The sequence below is a fragment of the Pipistrellus kuhlii genome, unplaced genomic scaffold, assembly GCF_014108245.1.
Source record: "Pipistrellus kuhlii isolate mPipKuh1 unplaced genomic scaffold, mPipKuh1.p scaffold_m20_p_2, whole genome shotgun sequence".
NCBI lineage: Eukaryota > Metazoa > Chordata > Mammalia > Chiroptera > Vespertilionidae > Pipistrellus > Pipistrellus kuhlii.
Window position 1 is genome coordinate 132533480 of NW_023425515.1, and position 17660 is coordinate 132551139.

The 17660-nt window shown below is 39.4% G+C and overlaps 1 protein-coding gene across 5 annotated transcripts in view; it reads left to right on the plus strand.

The window, feature by feature from the left end:
• LOC118724006 (guanylate-binding protein 1-like) overlaps positions 1-17660 on the plus strand; it is a 133059-nt gene that overhangs the window by 112503 nt on the left and 2896 nt on the right. For 2 of the 5 annotated variants that reach the window (XM_036446859.2, XM_045584372.1), the window contains exons 4-10: positions 11961-12070; positions 12801-12997; positions 13556-13798; positions 14859-15139; positions 16432-16644; positions 17046-17148; positions 17387-17580. In XM_036446859.2, coding sequence (XP_036302752.1) covers positions 11961-12070; positions 12801-12997; positions 13556-13798; positions 14859-15139; positions 16432-16644; positions 17046-17148; positions 17387-17580 — 1341 coding nt within the window. Of the gene's footprint in view, positions 1-7849; positions 8059-10907; positions 11036-11960; positions 12071-12800; positions 12998-13555; positions 13799-14858; positions 15140-16424; positions 16645-17045; positions 17149-17386; positions 17591-17660 lie in introns of all 5 variants that reach the window. The other 3 variants (XM_045584373.1, XM_036446857.2, XM_045584371.1) reach the window with 3 other exon arrangements.

The window sequence follows — 17660 nt, forward strand, 5'->3', positions numbered from 1 at the left end:
CATTGATTATATTGTAAAAGCTAATTTATAAAGTAACTTAAGTAGGTAATTTTAATTTAAAAAAATAATGGCAAAGAAACTTATTCAGTAAAATTTATAGGTTTGATATTTTATTGGTCTGATTCAAAAGCATGGCTTTTGTCTTTCTTGAAATTCTATTGCTGTTGAAAAATTTGGCTATATTTAAGAAATATATTGTTTTTGCCTTTCTTATAGGCAAAAACCTTCATAATATTTAATATGTATCTATTAATTTTTATTTGATAAGGCTTTCCATGCAATTTTAAGTATATTAGATCTGTTTTAAAAAGTTTTCCTATAAGAAGAGAGAATAAATTTCTTGTATTACTTGGGGCTTTCCAAGAATCATCTCTGTTAAGGCCTTGAAATTTTAACATGGAAAAAACCATCAAATAAATATCTACATATGATTCAAATATTTTAATACCTGTCATTATTATCCACCATCATCCCAAGACATCAATTAGATTCAGACTAGTTTCTGTATAGAAAAATTTTTGGTGGAGATCACAGAATTAATCCTCTTTTTAATTAGATCAATAATAAGCAACTTATTTTGAATTCCTAATTATTAGAGGAAATATAATATTTTATTTTCTTAAAAATAAGTTTTTATGCTTTAAGTATTTAATCACTACAACTCTACAATTTCTCCTAATTTAATTTGAACTTTGAATTTTTAAAGCTTGCAAGTCAAATATATTTAGTAGTTCTTAGATTAATAACACTTTATGATAATCAGCTTAACACTAACCCACAACCTTCGGACCAACTAACACTTTATATTTCTAAGAAAAATACAAGACATAATCAATTAATAGATTCAATTCTGTCCTCTAGGTTTGTTATGAGGCAAATTTGAACTTTAATTTTTATTTGCCAGGGGTTCTGGGAAACTAGGTTTTGTTTATTCGACTGTAAATTTTCACATTCTTTAAGATGGCTACTGGCAGGACACTATATTAACTGTCTGCTGGGAGAAGGGCCTTTACCCTTTCCTACCTCAACAAAGGATGTAGCCAGTTATCTGGACTACTTAGATCTTTAAAGTATTTACTTTGGATAAATTCTATGACAGAGACAAATTTACTTATTTTCTTGAAGGCCTTAAAAGTTAACTTTTTAATAAGGATCACTAGCATTTTGAAAACTATTCTTTATTATGGAAATGCAAATCTTGTTGCTGGAATTAGCCTGAATTTCTTTCAAGAAGATTTTTTCACTGTTTTTCTCAGGAAAAAGAATCAGTTCTGGGTTTTTCATTTCTGTAGCTCCTGTAAAGAGTTAAGGCTAGTTCAAGACTTATCTAATATCCAAAATCGGACGTGCGCGCATTTAGTCTTATACTAGCTTTCTCTTTACTCGTGTACAGATATCCCAGACGCATTTCTAAATTTTTAAAACTTTTTTATGGCAAGAAAGGAAATTTTTAATTTAATATACTAGGAGAGTGGGCTTCTATATTGGATCACCTCATGTCTCTCCCTTCCCCCATATTCTGCTTGCTTCAGGGGAAGCATCAGCAACAGATCTGGCTGAATTTTTTTTCATGCTTAAAAGATAGACAGATCTCAATTTTTTTCTTCTTTTTTGGCTTTCTGAAATAATAATTAATATCCAATTTGGTCAAGATTTGCATTTCCCTGTGAGTTTTCTTATAATTTTTAAACAAGGCATTAAGTAGTCTTATTGCAAGTAATCTTAATGTGGGAGAGCAGATGGCCCTACCCCTCTCTAGCTGCCTTTGAATTTATCCACATCAGAGGTAGTTTCAGCAGTGGAGTTCCACTTATTACAGATTTTAAATTCTATACATATATTAAGATTCTAATTTCAACAAAAAACAACATTATTTTGTGATCACATAGACTTCAACATTGAGCACTTTCATTTCTAAGATCCCCCCCCCCTTTTTTTTTCTAGCCTTAATTCCTCGTGCCTGAAGGGACTCCCTGAGTCCTTTTTCTAAGATCCTTTTTTCTTAACCCTTATTCCTCGAGTTCTGAGGGAAATCTTGACACCATCAAGGAACATTTCATGACAACTTAAAGAATTCCTCATTATCGGTCGATTAGATGGCTCTCAAAGAGGTTCCTTCTCCACGTAAGCCTCCGGGACGTATAAACCCCGTGCCAGGTCAGCTTGAATTTTCTCGTCAACCCAGAAATTCAGGCAGAATTACTCTCTTTTCGACTCTACCCTTTACTCCCTTGCTTGCGTGAAACAGTCGGTAGGTATAAGCCGCCTACACAGACCCTCTACAGACGAGAAGACCCCGTTTGCCCTCCTCAGGTGCACAGGTCTCCCCGTGGTTGAGTCTGTGAGGTGAACGACCTTTTGTTCAAAGCAAGGTCAAGGTTTTAAGAGTAGATCTAATTGGAGAGGATTCTCGCCAAGAAAACTGGGAGACGGTACTAGTTCAAGTGATTCTGAGTTCTCACAGCCGAAGATGGGTACCATTCACTCTCCCCCAAATCGGCAAGTGAGTGCTTATTAGTGGGCAGGAAGGAACCAACCGAGAGAGCCAATAATGACAATCGAGCAAAAAAGGGGTGAAATATTCTGAAATCATGTTTGAAAAAATCGTCTACCTACCTTTACTCCGATCTGTCTCACAGCAGGCGTGACCGTGGCGATCCAATGCTGAGTCTTCACTCGCGGGTCCTTGCGGCGACTCTGGGGGGTGCCTGGCCAGGGCTTCTCCAGTAGACGTTCTCATTGGAGGTCCCCAGGAGCCCGACGTTGGGCGCCAATTTGTCCCGACCCGCGGGGCAACAACGGGGGTCTGCAGGAACCACCTAAGAGAATGAAACAAACAAGGAACGTGGAAGAACGGAGGCAAAACAAGGTTCTGATCAAGCCTCAACTTTATTCTTTGAAATGGCTGTATATATACAGCAGAAACAAAGGGGGGCAGGGTTGCCTATGCAGAGGGGTCTTTGGCATCTGGCAACACAGGACTGGCTAACTGCCAGGGCGGCATAACATTCCAAGGTGTAACATTCCAAGGCTGGGCTATCTATGGGGGAGGATCAGGAAGGGGAAGTTGCAAAGATGTTAAGCGGCAGGTTAATCTTATCTTCTGGCCAAACCCTCAGGGCACCACATAACTTTTGCTAGAAGGAACTTAATTCTATTTTCTTAAGACTGAGTTGCTTGTCTCAACTCTGATGGCTCCCGGCATCGTTCAATCTGCTCTGACTGCAACTGACACACTGAAAGGGCTACAGATATGTTATTTTCATGAGAAAGAAGCATAGAAAACGAGATGCAGCGTATACAGCCACCTGACACTGTTAAAAAAGAAGAAAGAAAAACCTGAAAGTCAGATTGAAAGATGAAGATTCACAGAAACACCATAAATTTTAATCATAGATGAACTTTGTTTCACAGTGGATTACTCATTGAAAAGTAACTCAGGTTCTGGTTGCCAGATGTGAGGGAGGATGGGGGCTGGGTGAAAATGGAAAAGGGATTAAGAAATACAAATTTGCCGTTATAAACTACTCTGTTTCCTCTAAAATAAGACAGTGTCTTATATTAATTTTTGCTCCCAAAGATGCGCTAGGTCTTATTTTCAGGGGATGTCTTGTTTTTCCATGAAGAAGAATATGGTACATATTTATTGTTAAATGAAAATAAAGGAAATTTATTACCTGTATACGGTACGGTAGTACGGTAGGTAGTATGGTAGTTGTCAACACAAACCAGACAAACTGTGAATTCTACAGTATCAAGAATTTACTCATTTATTCAATGACAATCATGTCATCATCTTCTGGAACATCCTCATAACAATCAAATTCCTGAATTTCCTGGTGAATTTCTTGTGACTCCATTTCTTTCAGAATCAACAGACCAAATCTCTCATGTTTAGGCTAGGGGGGCCTTATTTTCAGGGGATGCCTTATATTTCACTCAGAAGGAAGCCTGTAATTAGGTATTATTTTTGGAGGATGTCTTATTTTCGGGGAAACACAGTAGTCAAAGGGATATAAAGTAAAGCCTAGAGAATATAATCAATAATCTATAATAATAAAAGGGCAATATGCCAATTAGACCAGACATCCTTCCTGATGAATTGCAGCCAGCTCAGGTCCTGGGTGCCTGCAGGTGGCCAGAGGACAGAAGCCCGGGTCTCAGGTGCCAGAGCGATGCTGGTACTAGCAGCTGGGGGAAGGAAGGTTTACTCTTGCACACATTTTTGTTCATAGGGCCTCTAGTCTATATAATGAAAGCCTAAGCAACCATTACTTTGGAACAACCAGAACAACCGGTTGCTATGATGCTCCCTGACCATGGGGTTGGGGAGGGAGGGGGGGCGGGGAGGCAGAAGCTCAATGCAACAGCTTCATCCTAGTGGTCAATGTGCTCCCTTAGCCAACCCCGTGCAACTGACCAACCTCCTGCAACCCTTTCCCCGGCCAGCTGGCCAGCCTCTGCAGCCCTTCCCACTCTCATCTGGTCAACCTCCCAGGCCCCATCCCCTGGCTGGCCAATCTCCCTCAGCCATTTCCCTTGTTTGGCTGGCCCCGATCAGCCCAGATCCAGACTCAGTGAGACGCTCTGAGGAGCCCTGATTGCTGGCCAAAGACCACACCCCTGCAAAAATTCGTGTACCAGACCTCTAGTAATGTAATAACTACGTATGCTGACATGTAGATACTAGACCCATAGAAGGGAGCCTTTTAAGGTATACAAATGTCTAACTACTATGTAGTACACTGAAACTCATATAATATTGATCATCAACTGTAATTTAAAAAATAACAATTTTTTAAATAAAATAAAATAAAAAATAGCCCCAGTTTACTAGATGCAATTTTATAGGGCCAACTTCTTTCTTACCTCTTGCAAGTATAATTTGGCCTCACTACATAACTAAAAGGTTTTCTCTTTAATGAACCTGCATTGCTAAAGCCAACATTTTGTTCACCTGACCTCTCTGTGCTCTCAAGTAGAATTGCTCTTGCTTTCTGGAAACTGCCTCTGAATTCCTTGGCTTTGCATGAAATTTACTCATCACCTACTTGTCTGACAACCTTCTCTCTTCCCTTTCAGCTCTTCCTCTCTCCTCCCCAGTATTCTCCCCTCCTGTATGCTTCATGCTTCTCTTCCTCTACCAAATGGAAAAACAGAACAAAACAGAAAACCTACAAGTGTATGACTGGAAATATTTTTTCATCAAACAACCTAGGCTCTCCTGACTTTTTAATTCATATTTCATAGTCTTTTGTTCCCTTACACCATACTCATGTACACACAAACATGGTTTTGGACAACGTTCTCTATTTGCAGATGTGCAGTCTTACTCCATTTTATTCGGAGACTAATTTTTTGTGACTCTAATAAAGTTAATGTATAGAGAACCTTGCATGCACATGCCCATATCAAGACTTTGGACAGGTCCCTAGTCATGTTTTTCATACAGTCATTCATTTTTATCAAATTAGCCAATGTAAGTTTATTGATTCCACTTCCAGAATAGCAGTATAAACAGTTCTGTGAACCCTCACTTCTGCAAAATAAGAACTATCGGGTCTAGTAATAATTAATGTCGTTTTTAAACATTCGTTTAAAATTTTGCTTGGCGTTGACTTGTATTGACATAACCTTCAAACACGTGGTATCTACAGAACGTGTGAAGTGCAATTAACAAATTTTGCTTGAAAAAGTTTGTGTTTGGTTTGGTTTTTGTTGCAAAACTAGGGCTAAGAAGATGGCGGATGAAGAGTATATTCGGCACTGCATGCTTTACGAGTTCCAATTAGGAAGAAAAGCAAATGAGGCTGCAAAAAACATCTGTAGTGCTCTTGGTCAAGATGCATTTAGCACCAGAAAATGCCAGCGTTGGTTTGAGAAATTTCGCTAGGGAAATTTTTCGTTAGATGACAAGAGTGGTCGAGGCCGTGTGTCCAATTTTGATCAAGAAGCTCTTCAAGCTCTTTTGGTGCAAAATCCTCAAATTACCCAACAAGAGCTCGCGACAACTTTAAATTGTTCACAAAAAACAATTTCCAATCAATTGCGTGCACTTGGCAAAGTCCAAAAGTTTGGAAAATGGGTTCCTCATGAGTTGACCGACAACAACTATAATCAAAGAGTCACAATTTGCAGTTCGCTCCTCTCTTGTCAAAACCGTTTGCCGTTTTTAGAGCAAATTGTTACCGGAGATGAACAATGGGTGCTGTATGTTAATTTGAAAAGGTGACCTCAATGGTTGGACAAAAATGAGGCTCCGCAGCCCACGCCAAAACCTGACTTGCATGCAAAAAAAGTGATGTTGTGTGTCTGGTGGAATTTTAAAGGAATTCTTCATTATGAACTTTTACCATCTAACCAAACCATTACAAGTGCAGTGTATAGTGCCCAATTGGAAAGGTTAGCCCAAGCTTTAAGAGAAAAAGAACCCACGCTGATTAATCGGAAGGGCGTAATTCTTCACCACGATAACGCACGACCGCATACTGCAAGAATCACTGCTGAAAAACTGCACCAGTTGGAATGGGAAGTTCTCCCTCAACCTGCATATTCCCCTGATATTGCCCCTTCCAATTACCATTTGTTTTGTTCTTTGCAAAACTCTTCTTGGAAAAAAATTTAATAATGAAGAATGCCTCAAAAATGCATTGACCGAATTTTTTGCATCAAAATCACAAGAATTTTACAACAGAGGGATTAAAATGCTTCCTGAGAGTTGGGCACAAGTAGTAGAAAACAACGGCAACTATATTGTTGATTAAATTTTGTTGTATTGTTTAAATAAATTAGATTTTAAAAAAGTATTAGAAAACGGCATTAATTATTACTAGACCTAATAATAGAAAAACACACATTTCATTTCTGTGAAAAATGCCCTGCCTGTTTTTGCACAGTAGTTACAGTGTTAACCTTTGGATGAAGGATGGATTGAATGTTTGTGGTAGGGGCATATGCAGGAGGCAACCAATCCAAGTGTCTGTTTCACACTGATGCTCCTCTCTCTCTGTCTCTCCCCACTTCCTCCCACCCTCCCTCAAAATCAATGGAAAATATCCTCCAATGAGGATTACCAACAACAAAAAATCTATGAAAATTGTCCAAAGAGCATACATCAAATGATGAAACATTTATTCCCCAAAGTCTTTATTCATAGTATAATTAATTAACAAATAAATATTAAATTAAATTAACAAGTAAATATTAAATAAAATATTAAATACTATATATTTCATAAAATAAAATATTAAACACTATATATTTCATACTATATATTAAATAAAATTTTAAATACTATATACTAGTATATAATATTTTATTTAATTTTTTATATTTTTTATAAAAAAATTATATTTTTTTATTAATTTCTAGAGAGAGGGAGACGGAAAGGTAGAAACATCAATAATGAGAGAGGAACATTGATTGGCTGCTTCTTATGCATCTCCTACTGGGGATCAAGACTGAAACTTCAAGGTTCTGAAGCCTCAAGACCTCCTTGTTCATGGGCCCATGCTCAACCACTGAGCCACACCAGGAAGGCTCTAGTATGAATATTTTATTGAGAATCTGAAAAGAAAGTTTTCTATGGTAAATTAAAGATTTTGTTCATGAAAGCGGTTAAATGCTGATGTCCTTGTCATACCAATATTTTTTTAATGACCTCCTTCAATTACACTTCCGTAACTTTCTAAAATAATACAAATCTTCCCTTCATCCATCTCACTGTTGACCAGAACTTCTGGCCATGTTGGGGAATTTCATGACTATCTTCTGGATCAAAAGAACATGGTGAAAGTTTTTGATCTACTTAGAATGGAAGTTCTAATCCATCCCATCTCCTTGCTTGCAGATAAGGTGACACCCTGGACATGGCCTCAGACATGCACATGCCAAGCCCGGTGTGCCTCATTGAGAACACTAGCACAAAACTAGTGGTTAACCCAGAAGCTTTGAAGATCCTGTCTGCCATTGCACAGCCTGTGGTGGTGGTGGCCATTGTGGGTCTCTACCGCACAGGCAAATCCTACCTGATGAACAAGCTGGCTGGGCAGAAAAAAGGTGAGGGGCACCAGCTAAGCTCTGCCAGATCCCTTCTCTCCACCCACACTCCCAGCTTTGAGTTCAGTGTTACAGGAAGAGTGAGGTAAAGATGGGGAGGAATATTGAAAGCGAGGTTTTAATCTATAGTTATCCTCTTATCTTTACTATGATGTGAAAGAGTCAACTCACTGTCTCTTCCCACTTTCCTTAATTTTCCTTTTAAAAGCATAATTTGTATTATTTTCCTTGAATTCTATGTTTGATTTTTTAAAGAATCGCCATATCATTTCTAACAACTCTACCATTTTACATTTCTCCCAGAAATGCACAGGACTCTAATTTATCCCAATTCTTGCCAAAACCTGATATTTAGCTCTGTGTGTGGTGTTTTTTGTTGTTGTTTGTTTTTATTGACTTCAGACAGGGAGAGAGATACATATATAGAAACATTAATAATTTGAGAGAAACATTGATTGTCTGCCACCTGAAAACCCCACACTGGGGATCAAGCTCACAACCCAAGCTGGGAATTGAACCATGAACTCCTGGTTCACAGGTCCACTCTCAACCACAAACCACAAGCCAGGCTGTTATTTTATTTGTTTGATAGTGATCATCCTAATGGTGTCAAATACTATCTCATTGTGGTTTTGATTTGTATTTCCCTGATAGCTAGTGCTATTTATTATCTTGTTATGTGATTATTGGTATTTGCATTTTTCTTTAAGGAAATGTCTGTTCAAGTCCTTTGCTCATTTTTAATTGGCTTGTTTGTTTTCTGGGGTTGCATTGCATGACTTCTTTATATATTCTGGATATCAATCCCTTAACTAAGAAATATTTCCCCCCATTCCATAGGATACCTATGAAACTCTGTTGATAGTATCCTTTGAACAACAAAAGTTTTAATTTTGAATCCAACTTATCTATTTTTCTTTTGTTGTTTATGCTTTTTGTGTCATATCCAAGAAATCATTCTAAATTCGATATTATGAAGTTTTCCCCCTATGTTTTCTTCTATGAAATTTGTAGTTTTAGCTCTTACTTGTTGGTCTTTTAACTATTTTGGTTAATTTTGTAGGAGAGAAATCCTTTTCTCTTACACCATAGAGTGTGATGTTGGCTGAACGATTTTCATATTTAACTTTTATTATGTTGAGTTAGTTTTCTTTTACTCTTAATTTGTTAATATTGTAGTTCTATAATAAAAAGGTGTTGAATGTTTTCATGTACTGGATATTTGAATTTCCATGTTTCTCTGTAAAGTCAATACTGATTGTAGATTTTTTTATTAATGTACTAGAGGCTCGGTGCACAAAATTTTTTCAGGGGGGTGGAGTGTGTGGGGAGAGGGTGTCCCTCAGCCCAGACCGGACCCTATCCAATATAGAACACCTCAAGGATGTCCAATCCTACTGGGATTGGGCCTAAACAAGCAGTTGGACATTCCTTTTACAATCCAGAACTGCTGGCTCCCAACTGCTCTCCTGCATCCCTTCCTGGTTGCTACTAACCGCTTCTGCCTGCCAGACTGAGTCACTCCTTAACCACTCCCCTGCCAGCCTGATTGATGCCTAAGTAGTCTCCTGCCAGCCTGTTTGCGCTTACCTTCCCTCTCCTGCAGTCCTGGTCTCCCAAACTGCTCTCCTCTGCAGGCCGGAGTCCCTCCTAACTGCCCTTCCCTACAGGCCTGGTTGCCCCCAACTTCCCTCCTCTGCCAGCCTGACAACACTAAGTGCCCTCCCCTGCAGGTTTGATGGCCCAAAACTGCCTTCCTTTGCAGGCCTGGTCCCTCCCAACTGTCCCTCCCTGCTGGCCATCTTGTGTTCACATAGGAGCAGCCATCCTGTGTGTTGGAGTGATGATCAATCTGCATATTACTGTTTTATTACATAGAATAGAGGCCTGGTGCATGGGTGGGGGCCAGCTGGCGTGACTTAAAGGGGGTCCTGGATAAGGGAGGGGTTCCCTTGGTGTGTGGGATAGCCTAGGCTAGGGGCCTGTGGTGGTTTGCAGACTGGCCATGCTCCCTAGTGACCCAAGTGGAGGCGGTGGTATCTGGGGTTTATTTATCTTCTACAATTGAAACTTTGTAGCCTGTAGGAGAGCCAAGCCTTTTGCTATGCAGCAGCCATTTCTGCTGGGATTTCTGTATCTTCTATAATTTAAACTTTGTAGCTTTAAGCCAAGGTATGGGCCAGCCTGGGCCATACAGGGTGTGCTGAAAGCTTGGCTTCCTCCATCCTCAGGGGCAACCCTAGCCTCCTGCTCTTATAGCTGCCTGGCTGCCATCATTTCTGTTTGGATTTATGTCTATTCGATCACTGAAACTTTGTAGCCTTCAATGGAAGCCGAGGTGAGCAAGAGCAGATGGAAAGCTTGGTTTCCTCCATCACCAGGGAAACCCAAGCCTTCCTCCTGCTCTCTATGGCCATAGCCATCTTGGTTGGGTTTATTTGCATATTTGCTTCTGATTGACTGGTGGGCATGGCTTGTGGGCATGGCTTGTGAGTGTAGTGTAGTGTTGATTAATTTGCATATTACTCTTGTATTACATAAGATTTTTATTGATTTCAGAGAAGAAGGGAGAGGGAGGGAGTTAGAAACATCAATGATAAGAGAGAATCATTGATCGGCTGCCACCTGCACACTCCACACTGGGGATGGAGTAAATAACCAGGGCATGTACTTTATCCCGTCGTGGAACCATGACCTACTGGTTCTTAGGTCAACACTCAACCTCTGAGACATGCCAGACAAGCCACTGTTTATAGTCTCTCATTACCTTGATTATGTTCACATTTATTTTCATTTTAAGACACATCTGCTATGAAAACTCAACTCCCTCCCTCTCCTGTCTCCTGAAGGCTTCTCTCTGGGCTCCACTGTTCAGTCTCACACCAAAGGCATCTGGATGTGGTGTGTGCCTCACCCTAAGAAACCAAACCACACTCTAGTTCTGCTTGACACTGAGGGGCTGGGAGATGTAGAGAAGGTAAGCCTTGAAGATTTAGTTTCTACACAATCCCCTCATTTCTGGGTATTGTCTACACTATTTAATATTTTTTCTTTTCTTTTTTTTAAATTTTATTATTTTAATTTTTATTCAAATAAGAGCTGGCACAAACCATATGTGTTTTTTTCATTTCTGATTACATGCTAACAGACTGAGTTTTGCTATCAGGTATAATAAAAATATAAGGCAGAATCCTAGAAGAGCATAGTGGTCATTAGATAGTATTCTAATTATTAACAAGAGGCTATAAGTTAAATCAGTTAACACAGCTGCATAAAGGTACTACAAACAAAATAAGCCATGAATTCTGTCCTACAGAAAACTTTAATTAAGGATTAATGTTCAGAAGACCTAAACTGTTGTGGGGATGTAAACGCTGTCATTAACACATTGGCCTTAGCAAATTATTACACTTCTTTTAACTTCAGCTTTCTGATCTGTAAAAAGTAATGTAAACAGTCTATATTTGCCTCATAGTATTGTTTTGACTATCTAATAAGAATAGAAAGTGTTAGGTGAACAATAATGACTAGATATAATAGGTATAAGTCTTATTACTATTTACATAAGTCAATTTTGGTGTAAAACATAGAGAAAACCAAATTATATTTAAGGCTTTAGAGTGCCCACCAATCTGAACTACCGGAATTTCTTTTGCAATTATCTGCCAATGGTCATAAGAGGTCTTAGTGAGAATATGTGTAACCAAAAATAATAATCAGAAGAGTAGTCAAAGTCCAAGTCCCACTAACAATCGTTTTCTTTTGGGTTTGTTTTCTTCTTAGAAGTCATTAATCTAAAAAAAAAGCCACTGGACTAAACCAGAATCCATTTACTACTGCTGATCTGGAAAGTGCCATGAGAATAAAACATAATCTTGGCCCAAATGTGTTCTGATTTCCAGGGTGACAACCAAAATGACTCCTGGATCTTTGCGCTGGCAATACTGCTGAGCAGCACCTTTGTGTACAACAGCATGGGGACCATAAACCAGCAGGCCATGGACCAACTGCAGTATCCTTTTTGTGATCCAGAACAGCATCAAAATCAGAGGGTAGGTGCCAAGAACAAATTCCAGCTTGTAATAATTACAAGAGTTTCACCAAAAGGTTAGTGAAGCTTGGGTGGCTCAACAATGGCTGAGCTACATTTGTAGTTTACCTGTTGGAAAACTTCCCTCTAACCTGAATAGGATTATTGTTAACTGCCAGACAGCTCAGGATATTTTATTGCCTCTTGTTGGTCAAACAAAAGAACAACTGTAGTCTATTCCCAGAACTGATAATGCTTCTCTACCCTTTGATACCATACCTTTGAAGTGCATTATCTCTACCTTGCCTTAGGACAAATTGTGTTAAATGAAAGCTGGGTACTTAGTGAAGGAGGAGTCTCCAGTTCCCTTTAGCTGAAACTCCTGTGACCTCCAATGCCTTTCAAAAATATCTTTTATCATCTTTGGACTCCTCTTGAATCTACAAGCAGCCCTTTTCTCCAGAATGCTGAACCCTTTATAAGGCTTGTAAGACAACCCTGGGAGGAAGCCCTGTATTTAAAAGCCAGCTCCCAGAATGTGAATCCTGGTGAATCAAGCACAATAAGAGAAAGTATAAAAAATAACTCAAGGGCAGGAAGAAATAACACTTGAGTAAGAAACAAAGCAAAAACAAAGGTTTGGAATATGTGGGACTAATATGGGATGAGAGGCACTGTTCATTTACACCATTTTCCTTAGTTTGCTACTCAGCTATGTGACAGAGCTGACAAAAAAAATAAGGGCAAAATCTTCACCTGATGCAAATGAGGATGAGGACTCAGCTGACTTTGTGAGCTTCTTTCCGGATTTTGTGTGGACACTGAGGGATTTTCCCCTAGAATTGGAAGTAGATGGGCAACCCATCTCAGCAGATGAGTACCTGCAGAATTCACTCAAACTCAAGCAAGGTAAAGGGGACTTAGAACTGATTATTGGGAACCACAAGCTATGAGAAACCATCATCTTTTATTTTTCTACTTAGTGTTTTTACATGTATAGTTTTCTACTTCTCAGCTGCCAAGTTCTAATAATTAATTTTGAATTATCTTCTCCCCTGTTCTAAGAAAAGTTACTTTTTCCTTCACCTTTCCCTGTACTGTGATCATTTTGATTTTTATCTCCCTACTTAGGGTTTGTGATGCTGTAATTAGCCAAAGAATATGGAATGGAATGGGCATTTATTTAAATAAAATAGATTAAAGCTTAACAATGTGCTAGGCCAGGGGTTGGCAAACTATAGCCCACAGGCAAATGAGCAATGCAGCCCTTCAGCTATCATACAAATAGGTCTTACTGGATGAATACTATTAGATGGTCCATGGCTGCTTTCATGCTATATAGCAGAATTGAATTCTTAGAAAATACCTGACCTGCAAAGTCTAATATATATATATAACATTTGGACATTTACAGAATAATTTTCTAAGCCCCTATATTATACAAAGCCCTTTTTTATCTTTCTACAGGTACCAGTCCTAAAGATGAAAACTTTAACCTGCCCCGACTCTGTATCCGAAAGTTCTTCCCAAAGAAGAAATGCTTTATCTTTGATCAGCCCACTCATCGGAAGAAGCTAGGCCAACTTGAGATAATGCATGATGATGAGCTGGACGCCGAATTTGTGCAACAAGCTGCTGACTTCTGTTCCTACATCTTTACCAATTCCAAAGTCAAAACTCTTTCAGGAAACATCCAGGTCAATGGACCCCGTGAGTCTTGTTCCCAGTCATTACTCTCACCGTTAAGGCTAAAGAAAGGTGGAATAGCATCCGCCTAGTTTCAGACTTGAAAAATGCAAATATACTACTATTACTGTGGTACATTCTGGATGACACATTTCTAATAGATTTTATTAGACAGATTTTGTGGGTGAGAATAGATAGAAAAGGACAAGTAAAAAAGCTCTATTGCTTAAAATTGCCCTAATAACCTGGACCTGTACTATCACATATAATAGCTACTAAACAAGTGTAGTAGCTTCATATAACTAAACTTACATGTAGAATAATTAGAATTAAAGAAAATTAAGAATTCTGATTACATGTCTAGGGGCTGCATTATTTGTCAGCACATATAGTACAGGACCATCATCACAGAAAGTTCTCTTAGACAGTGTTCTTCCAGAATGAATAAAATGGAGGACTCCTTTTTAAATTTATTTTTAGTTTTTTAATCCTCACCCAAGGAAGTTTTTCCATGAATTTAAGAGAGAGAAACATCAATGTGTGAGGGAAACATTAAACAGTTGCTCCTGCATGTGCCCCAACTGGGATTGAACCTAGGTGTGTGCCCTGACCAAGAATCACATCCACAACCTTTTGGAGTATGGGACGATGCTCCAACCAACTGAGCCATCTGGCCAGGGCAGAGGACGTCTTTTTAATTGTTTCACAGATATTCATTTTATAAATACTTACCACGGACCAGAACTGATGATAGGGACATGAATGTGAGGTAAAATTCCTGTCATAAAGGTGCTTAAGGGTAAAGCACATCTACTCAATAAACACAGGTCTAGGGGCCTAGAACAGAGGTCCTCACCCTTTGATGTGGATCCATATCACCCAAGATCTCGCCTGAGGAGGATTCAATTCAGTTCATCTGGAGCAGAGGCTGAGAGTCTGCATTTTTAACAAACTTCTAGGTGATGCTGAGGACATCAATGCTATGAGCCAAATGAGTGTTGAGAGATATCACCAGATTTATGCATGATGGACAGTTTCCTCACCCCACCTACAACAAATGTTATCTTTTGTTCTCTATTTGTAGGGCTGGAGACTCTGGTGATGACCTATGTCGATGCCATCAGCAGTGGAGACTTGCCCTGCATGGAGAACGCAGTGCTGGCCTTGGCCCAGATAGAGAACTCGGCTGCAGTGAAAAAGGCCATTGCGCACTATGACCAGCAGATGGGGGAGAAGGTTGAACTGCCCACAGAAACCCTCCAAGAGCTCCTGGACCTGCACATGGCGAGTGAGAAAGAGGCCATTGAAGTCTTCATGAAGAATTCCTTCAAGGATGTAGACAATTTATTTCAAAAGGGATTAGCGGTAATTTTTTTCTTATGTTTATATGGATTAGGACAATGGTCGGCAAACCTGGCTCTCGAGCCACATGTGGCTCTTTGGCCTCTAGAGTGTGGTTCTTCCAGAAAATACCACGTGGGCACACTCACGTACAGTGCGATTGAAGGAGTACCCTAATTAAGTGAATAAGAATGTACCTACCTTTATACTTTAAGTTTAAAAAATTTAGCTCTCAAAAATTTTAATCATTGTACTGTTGATGTTTTGCTCTGTTGACTAATGAGTTTGCCTACCACTGAATTGTGGTCTCAGAAAGCAAAGTACTACTAGAAAACAAAACGGTTATTTATCAGGAGAAAAGGAATTCCTACAAGACTGCAAAATGATAAAAAAAAAAAACACTATTTGTTATTAGTATAGTTAGAAGAACCAATTTTATTTCGATTGACTTAAAGTTTGAACTTTTTTTTTCTTTCATGAATAAACTAACACTCTTTCTCATGATTTATATAAATGCATGCAGGTAATCATTAGAACTTTTCAGCAAGTTACATGCTTGTTTTTATCAGACAATTTAATGTTATAGCCCAGTGGTCAGCAAACTGTGGCTCGCCAGCCACATGTGGCTCTTTGGCCCTTTGAGTGTGGCTCTTCCACAAAACAACACAACCTGAGCAAGTCTATTTTGAAGAAGTGTCATTAGAAAAACTTTAACTTTAACAAATTTGACTCTCAAAAGAAATTTGAATCTTTGTACTGTTGATATTTGGCTCTGTTGAATAATGAGATTGCTGATCACTTTTTAGCCAATAGAAAAAAAAAAAAAAAAGATGTAGTATATAATAGTTATATTTTGCAGGCTTACATTGAGTCACATTTCTTCCATTTGCAATTGCTGTTCCAATCTGAAAGCAGAAGTTTCTTTCTAAAGGTGTATGTATAGGACTAGAGAACCTAGTCCTGACCTATGTCAATGCCATCAGCAGTGGGGGCCTACCCTGCATGGAGACCACAGTCCTGGCCTCGGCCCAAATAGAAAACTCGGCTACAGAGAAAAAAGCCCTGGCCCCCTATGACAGGCAGATGAGTAACATAAATGCCAACATAAAGCTAGCAATCTCTGCCATGAATATCACCTCCAAAGAAAAAAGGACTTCAGTAGAAAGACAGGATCAGGAGAAAGGATGTGGTCCTGCTGAGGTGGCTGTAAGTTTTTGCAGGATCACAGACTGGTTTTGGAGAAGCCTTTCCAAAAATCCTGAGGTTGAGCTAACATTTCCTCTGTACTCTTTCTACTTCCTATTTTCACATTAAAGGCCCAGCTAGAAAAAAGGCGGGATGACTTTTATAAAGAGAATATAAAAGCATCATCGGATCGCTGCTCAGCTTTACTTAAGGATATCTTCGATTCTTTAGAAGAAGATATAAAGCAGGGGGTTTATTCTAAACCAGGAGGATATCGTCTCTTAATGCAGACTGTGCATGAGCTCAAGAAAAAGTATCTTCAGGAACCCAGGAAGGGAATACAGGTAACCAGCATTTATCTGTCTCTCTGTTTCTCCCTTCAACCCCACACTAGCCTTCTACCCAGTCTCCCTCAACCTCCTTTCCTTGGATCTGCTCTCTCCATGATGGCTTCATCCTCACTCCATATGAAATCACAGCACCAATAGCTCAAAAAATAGAGCCTTCACATGAGAAGAGACACTCTGAATCTATATTTATACCAATCTTTTACAAAGGATTCTAGTTCATCGGGTGCCAGGGTTGGCCAACCTGGAGAATGTGCCCAACCAGTGACAGGGGCACCTTGACCAGCACAAGGAACAGGGCCAAGTGAAGTGATTCCTACAAGAAAAGATGGTGGGCAAATAGGAATAAGCATTTCCAGCGATTTCCTATCACTAATGCCATTTTATCGGTGTCCTAGAGTGAAGAAGTTCTTCAGACATACCTGAAGTCCAAGGAGTCTGTGATTGATGCAATTCTACAGACAGACCAGAATCTCACAGTTAAGGAAAAGGAGATCGAAGGTGAGGAGCAAGTCAAGAGACTAGATAGCCTCAACAGCTTTTAAAAGTTTAAATAATTTGGCTTGGAGAACCTGGGGTCCTTAAACAAAAGCCAGATGAGCAAAGATGCCTACAACTAGCCAGAGTCAGTCTCAGTGGGCAAATGCAGTCAGCAGCAACAATGTCAGGTGAGTTCACAAAGAAGAAAAAGTGAGGGGGTCACCCACATGAATTTGTCTTCTTCCTTTCCTCCTGGCAGTGCAACGTGTGAAAGCTGAATCTGCAGAGGCTGCAGCAAAAATGCTGGAGGAAATGCATAAGAAGAATCAGCAGATGATGGAGGAGAAAGAAAAGAGTTTTCAGGAACATGTGAAACAACTGACTGAGAAGATGGAGCAGGAGAGGGCCCAATTAATGGCAGAGCAAGAGAGGACTATGGCTCTTAAACTTGAGGTATGTAATGGTGTCACCTTGAGGTGTCTCTTTTTGTTTTCTGTCCACTCTCCCTGACTTGTATGTGTGCCTATTAGAGC